The following is a 7,191-nucleotide window of genomic DNA, read 5'->3' as shown; positions in this document are numbered from 1 at the left end:
AAAAGGAACAGTAAGGTTTTGAAGCCTTTTCTGCATATCTTGCCCTGAAATTAAGACTTTCCTTGGTCAACTCCTCAAATGGCTCATTTTCACACAGGGATCCTATTCCTCGAAAGGGCTGATATTTCAAACCCAAAGTATTTTTCATTGGTTTCATTTCTTCAGGACTCTCCTCGCCCTCTAAAATGGCAGCAACTATATCTTCAGGATTAATCTTATTTTTAACTGAAGGGGCAATTTCATACATGATGTTGTTAATAATATCACTTTTACACTGACCAATACTCAATTTACTTTCTGTATTTTCTTCCGAAATCTCAGTACTTATAGTGGCCAAGTCTTTTAAGTCATCTAATGTAAGATCCAGGTGGTAACAGTTTTGCATTAAGTTTTCATAAAAAGAATCAGATTCAGATTCATTTGCTTCAGACTCTGAATGCAAGTTCTCATTGCTACTGGACTTAGATTTGCTGTCAGTTACAGTGTCTTGCAGTGCGGCAGGTCTAGATTTTGCCATTTTTTCAGGTACTGTTCTTTTGATATTCTTTCTGTTTCTCTTATCTGGTGACACAACAGAAGGATCATTTACAGACTCAAAATTTTCATTACTCAAGAGTGAATCCTTAATATAATCCTTTTCTACTTTCATCTGTTTAGATTCTTTTAGAACTTTAGTCTTCACATTACCTTGATCTAAAGTTTTATTTACTGCAATAATTTCATCTGTATCTGCTGAACTATAATCATCATTTTCAGTGGTTTCTCTCACTCTACTACTCTGTTTACTGACTTTCCTCATGACATCTGGAGTGCTTAAAGACCAGTGAGTATTATATTTCAGCTCAAAATTATGCCCGACAACTTCCAAATGGTTATTTTCAGAAACAATATTGGTCTTGATTTTCTCCATTTGCTTTTCTCTCCTTATCAATGCTTCAATCTCTTCTTCTGAATCAAGATCATCATAAGAAATGCTAGGCATACTTCTGTGAAACGCAACACCTGAGACCAAGCTCTTATGCGGAAACAATTCTTTTCTTTTTGTGTCACTAAGAGTAGGACTCTGAAATAATTCAGTTAAACTTGAAAATGATGTTTCGCCCATCTTTAGGTTTGCTTTCTTCAGTTGTAATTGGCAACCTGAATATTGAAGCGATGCTTTATTTAAGTCCTCATTACCCTCCTTTCTCAGTTTTTTGGAGGGCTTTTTAGTTTTATGATAGTCTCCTTGTCGTTTCTTGGTCATGCTATCATCTCCCTCTTCCAAATACCAAGTAAGTCTGGATACGGGAACCATTTCAGTAAAGTCTTGCTCCAGTTTTCTAAGGTTATGGCAATATTTTGAGGGGTCATATTTCATGATGTTATAGCCCAAGTTAAGGACAAAAAGTTATTTTTAGCAAGCAGGCTTTCTATCTTCAGCATAAATTCAAAAGAAGAGTGATTTTCAAAACTATGTTCACTGAAAATATTTAAAAAGTTGCTCACAGTCAGCACACCTAATGCACGTTTATTTCAAAACTAAGGTACAGTTACTCAGTAATAAAACAAAATATCATTCCCAGTAATAAAAACATTCTTAGACAAAAATCTCTTGTCCTCCAGTAAGGACAGCAAAGAAGAATGGCATTGTTTTTATGAGGCAGGGTAGAGATACATCTTACAGGCTAACTAAATCAGAGATGCATAAGCTTTCATGAGCAGAAGCTTACTCACTGTTTACAAAAGCAGTAGGAAAGGATATTTTTTTTTGGTGTTGACTCTTAAGATGAAGAACAGGTAAAACTCTTCCAAATTTGCTAACCACCCAGTTCTGCAAGAAAGAAAAAAAAAAACAGTTATCACAGTGAAAAAATAATGGGAATTCAACACATCACAAACACCATAGTTATCTGGAAAATACTGAAGTGTAAAGCCTTTGGTGATAGGAACTGTAAATAAAAGAACCTGTTACTAATTAGCCTGTTGTTCAATTAAGTAACTTCTTTTTTTTTTTTTTTTTTTTTTTACACTGGATAACTTCATTCATTTCCTTTAGAAATAAAAGGTAGCAACTTAAATATAAGATTCTCATATTTCTGTGTATAATCCCCCCCCAAAATGGTGAGACCATGATAAAGCTAAGTAATACTTTGCCTGTTCTAGTTGACTTAAATCACGAGAAGAGATACCTTACCATACCTTATGATCTGGTACTTCTGTTCCTGGCACTGCTTTCATGTGAAAATCTACAACTCCAGCTTTCTTCAGCGATTCCATTAGATTTGTTTTGCTATCTACATGAGGCTGTTCTTTCTTCAGCTTTGCTGCTTCTCTTTCCTGTGCCAATCTGTATCAAAGTACATGGTTTAATCTCACTACAACACAGAAGGAAAACACAAAAGCTGGCTACTTCTGTAAAATCATAATTAGCAGTGGATGTCTCCAAATTTTCATTCATGGGTAGCTTGTCAAAAACACTTAACAGGAACTAGAACCCCCATGTCCCTCACTCCCTGAAAACACAAATAAAGGGGCAAAAATTCACCCAACTAATTTATTAAAAGAACAACAAACTTATTGCACCTGCTGTACTACCAAAGATAGCAGCCTCATTAATTTCAATAAAAGCTAAAATAGAAGAATGACAATGCAACAGATGACATAAAGCAAAAGATGCATTGGAGACAAGTGCAAAATGGGCAAAATTCAAGGGCTACATAAAAGTAGCCATGCTATTAAAATCTTTTTAGAAGACTATATGTGCATACAATGTGAAAGCAACATCCAGCCTTGAGTTCATTACTAATAAATTCTCCTTAATTAGGATCATCTGAAAACAACCTGTTAAGGTCACTACTACAGTATTTTATGAATTTAAAGAAAATTATTCAGGCCACCTTTAAAAGTCATGAATAGAAGTCTACTGAACTTGAGGCAGTTGACAGGTGATCTCAAGTGCAAATTGCGGGGCTGGCTGCCATTTTCATGGGTGGAGTGTGGCTGGGCCCCCTCCCCTCCATGCCTCTGACTGGTTCTGATGGCTGTCCATCGTATGGCCCCGCCCCTCCCCACCGAGGTTGCAAGGGCTGTTATGTGGCCCCCACCCCTCATCACCCATTGGTTACAAGGGCTGTCTGTCATGCGGCCCTGCCCTTTGCTGCCAATTGGTGGTAAGGGGCAGGGCCATATGATCAACAACACTTGCTGCCAATCAGCAGTGAGGGGTGAGGGCAACAGCCATCTTGCTATGCCAGTAGCCTCCCTACTTTCCCCACCTGATGGGCTGCCCAGTCAGGCTGCAATAACCACAGCATCTGCTGGCTACCAAAGAGGAGCCAGCATTTTATATTCAGTAAGGTTCCCCCTCCCACCCCCTCCCTAGAAGCCTATGCTTTTTTGTGGCGCCTGCCCAAAATTGTGGTTTTGGTAGGTCCCTAGTTATAGCTCCTCAAAAGATATTAGTTAACTAGCACTTAATTCTAGTAAAACAAAGTATGCTTGTGGATATTATCCCAAAATATAAGGAACCAGCTATAGCCTACACTTGTATATTAACTTTACCTGTGCAAGAAGCTCTCTTTTGCCAGTTCAATTTGTAGTGTTCCACCTTTCCATTTTGTTTTATTTAAAATTGACATACCTGGGAAAATAAGAATTAGAAAAGAAGCAACTGTTAACTACTTGCATAAATATTTAAGGCATGCTTCAATAATGCCATTTTAGTGACTACCTTCAGCATTTCTAGACTAATTCTATGACTGCACTAATATTGCCAGTAAGAGACAAGAAAAAGATTTTCTACATTCAAAGCCTGTACTGACTTCCAGTAAGTTAGTCAGAGATGAACCAACAAAGAAAGATTTAGAAATCTTCAAGATTTAGAACTTCAAATTATGATCTTAAAAAAAAAAAAAGCACAGGCACTATAACATAAAACAGTGAGATCCGTTACTTCATATATTGTCTTCAGTTAAATCTGAAGTCCAAAAGAACTAAGAGAAACAAGTGCAGAATAAAAGGTACAGATGAGGGAGAAAAAGAAGTCTTTTTCCCCAGTAACAGTATAATCACACTGATTATTCATAAACTTAGTCTCACTACAGATTTACGTTACATAGGAGTTGCAGTTTTTCAACATGCCTAGGATGAAAATGTGCCAGAAGAGAGCCAAGTCCAGGGTTAGCACCCAATTTCTGTTCAGAAATTAAGGACAAAAGTAACTTGTGTACTTACATTTTTTAAGATCTGATTCTGAAATGCTGATGTTGATGTAAGCAAAACTTTTCATAGGGTTCCCTGCTCAATGATAATTAGAAACACTTTGTTATTTTTGTATAAATCGCTTTTTAGTTTTAAATTGAAACATACATTCTATAGGTATTCTTCTGAAGAAAAAGTAGTTTTGAAATAGCAGCTATATTTTCCATTACCAAATGAGGTAAAGAATAGTTGTACTTTATGGGATAAGTGAAATTATTACCCTGCTCGTCTTTCCTTGTAAGAATTTCTACATCTGTAACTTCGCCAAACTTGCTGAATCTTTCCTGCAGTTCACCCTCAGAGACTGTAAGGCCAAGTCCTCCAACATACAAACGCTTTAATATTTTCTTCCCCTCCATATTAAGAATTCAGACTGTTTCGTCTATGATGCATCCTTTTTTAGTTTTTCTGGAAAAGAAGATTATGGTTCAGTATTAACAACTGTTATAACTCAGGATTAAGCTGTACCTGTGATCTCACTCCAAGGCTCTGTCTAATGATGATAGTTAAGGCTGACCTTAAAGCCCATCCCTACCAGTCTTCTATACCAAATATATGCTTGATTCCGAGTGGCAATCCAGCCTCACTTTGGAAGCTCTGTTGAACTTCCAGGTATAAGAGTAACTTCCCTGCCAAAAACCTTAACCTCCCTGTTTCTGTAGTGAGAATTTAGAACTTACCCAGACAGTCCAACAGCAACAATTCCACAATTTCCTGCAGCTTTCTCCTCAAACTCCAGCACTCCACTTCCTTTCACTACTGTCTAGAGTAGCTCATAGATTAATTCCCATAAGGGCTCTGATTTGCAATTAAGTAACATAATGTGGTATGTGTTACAAGACACAAAAGATGGGGGAAAGCTCCAACAATAGGAATATTCAATATTATAGTCTTTTCCTTCTCCTCCTCCTCAGCTAGGCATTCACAAGAATGGGACCCAAGGCCAAGAACATATTTAAGAGTCTCAGACGGATATACCAAAAGGTTAAGGACTGGCTGGCAGGAGTCCAGGGATGCCACGTGCTTTGTGCTCTCCTTAAGGACCTTGACAATGTGTCTACTACTGTTCTAGAAACCAAACTTTCGGTTCCCCATGACCATTTTTCTAGTTGTACTTCAGTTTTACACTTTGTTTTGATAATTCAGAACCAGATTTTATCATTATCAGTTAGCTGGTGCAAGTGCCTCAATCTTGTTCTTGGGGTGCACCAATTAAAATTTTTTGGGCCAATACTGATGACCGATTATTAATGAACCATATTGGCAGAAACCAATCCGATTGCTGATATGCAGCTGGGCATATGCACTGGTCTTTTCCTGGAAGGGGGGTTGAGCTAGGGAAGCACTTGGGGCAGGCTGTGGCACTGGGAGGAGGGCAGGCTGTGGCACTGGGAGGAGGGCTATGGCGGATTATGGGGTGGCTGCAGCCCACCCCGTAAGACCTCCCTCCCAGCGCTGCCACCGCCTGCCCCAAGTGCAGTCCTGGCTCAACTCCGCTGCCAGGAAGAGCCGTGTCACACCACACCCCAGTCCAAAGCAGCAGCCCACCCTCACCCTGTGCACAGACTCAAGGTGCACATGCCCTCCATGCCTCCCCCAGTGAGCAGACAGTGGCAGGAGCTGCCCCCCTGCTCCACACGAACCGCTTGTGGTTGTCCCCGGTTTGGCTAGGCAGCACTTGCTCCTTCCTCCCTCCCTCCCTCCCTGTGGGGACCTCGATTTGCCCCTTGCCACACCCTTTCCCATCATACGCTGCTGTCCAAAGTGCCAGGCTAGCTTGATACAGCAATGTCATGGGAGTAATGTTATCAGGAGGGAATAAGCCAGATATGAAATGTCTGACCTACTTCAAATCCTGCTGTCCTACACCTCCCCAGGACTTTATAAATTGCTGTTGATAAAACAGCCTGTGTGGTCTACTCAGTGGTGCAGAACCAGGGAACACTACACCTGAGGTTATTATGATCACTGTTCCTTCGGGGGCAAACTGTATGTATGTCTGCCAAAAGCTGCAGTTACGATGTTTCAGTTTCCCAGAAACCAAGGCTGGAACAAACCTTTCAATCATCTAATCTGACCACTTAGTGCATTATACATTATTAGATCCTGCGATAAACGCATCACTCTATCGCAGTACTGGGTACGGGACCATGAGAGAGCAGACTTTTGTGGCCACGTGGGAAAAGGCAAATTATTTCTGTAACACGAGGGGCAGCATAAGCATGGTTTGGACACTTTGTCTTAAGTATGAGCTTCAGCTTCTACAGCACAAGAAAGCCCAAAAGGACAAGGACAGAATGAGCCCCGGGCTTGTACCCGAGCCTGCAAAAGCCCAGCCCTGAAGGGGAGAAGGGGGTCACAGCCAAGGCGGCGCGCCGGGCGGCCGCCGGCCCTCTCCCCGCGGAGGAGCCGAGCTCAGCCTCCGGCTGCCGCGCAGCCCGGCTGGACACCGCTCCACTCGCAGAAGCCGCTCCACAAAGGGGCCAACCCCACCCCGAGCAGCAGTAGCCCCGGTGGGACAAAGACGCAGGTCTGGCCCGGCCGCGAGACAAGGCACGCGCGACACCAGCAAGGCAAAGCCTGCCCAGCACCCCTGACTCACCTGAGGCCCGACTCCCCGCTCGCTGCCTCGCGGTGCGACACAGCCCGCCTTCCCCCAGCCTCTTCCGGCCCCGCCCCGCGGTTCCCGGCAGGCTGGGCAAGCCCGGCGCACGCGGCTCGGACTGAACCAACGGCGGGGGGGGGAGAGAGAGGTGCGCCCTGGGGCCCGAGCCTGGGGGCAAGAGGAGAGAAAAGCCCCTTCCCTTCCCTTCCCTAACTTTCCGCCGGCCGGCGCTCGCCCCGCAGCGTCTGTGTGGCTAGGACCGACAGGCGTGTGCGGCCGAGGGACAGAGAGTCCCCCAGCTCCCGCAGCGCGGTGGTGAGGGCCGGGCGCGAGCGCGGGCTCGG

At 42.9% G+C, this 7,191-nt stretch overlaps 2 protein-coding genes across 6 annotated transcripts in view; one reads left to right on the top strand and one right to left on the bottom strand.

Annotated features, from left to right (window-relative positions):
• The window catches only part of NOL8 (nucleolar protein 8), a 22,965-nt gene extending 16,005 nt beyond the window's left edge, over positions 1 to 6,960 (bottom strand). The window contains 8 exon segments of the mRNA XM_014520966.2: position 1; positions 4 to 1,363; positions 1,745 to 1,813; positions 2,182 to 2,329; positions 3,544 to 3,622; positions 4,216 to 4,278; positions 4,463 to 4,650; positions 6,845 to 6,960. The exon segment at position 1 is cut by the window's left edge and continues 556 nt beyond it. Of these exon segments, the coding sequence (XP_014376452.2) occupies position 1; positions 4 to 1,363; positions 1,745 to 1,813; positions 2,182 to 2,329; positions 3,544 to 3,622; positions 4,216 to 4,278; positions 4,463 to 4,601 (1,859 nt within the window). The 5' untranslated portion in view covers positions 4,602 to 4,650; positions 6,845 to 6,960.
• CENPP (centromere protein P) overlaps positions 6,914 to 7,191 on the top strand; it is a 320,121-nt gene continuing 319,843 nt past the window's right edge. The window contains exon 1 of one of the 5 annotated variants that reach the window (XM_014520956.2): positions 6,914 to 6,995. The gene's annotated coding sequence lies outside the window, so the exon portion shown is untranslated. Of the gene's footprint in view, positions 6,996 to 7,028; positions 7,163 to 7,191 lie in introns of those variants that run through there. The other 4 variants (XM_025206731.1, XM_025206726.1, XM_025206727.1 and 1 more) reach the window with 4 other exon arrangements.

The sequence above is a fragment of the Alligator sinensis genome, unplaced genomic scaffold (assembly GCF_000455745.1).
Source record: "Alligator sinensis unplaced genomic scaffold, ASM45574v1 scaffold78_1, whole genome shotgun sequence".
In the NCBI taxonomy this organism is placed as follows: Eukaryota; Metazoa; Chordata; order Crocodylia; family Alligatoridae; genus Alligator; species Alligator sinensis.
The sequence above is the reverse complement of the archived record's forward strand: the minus strand, read 5'-3'. Positions and strand labels throughout refer to the sequence as shown.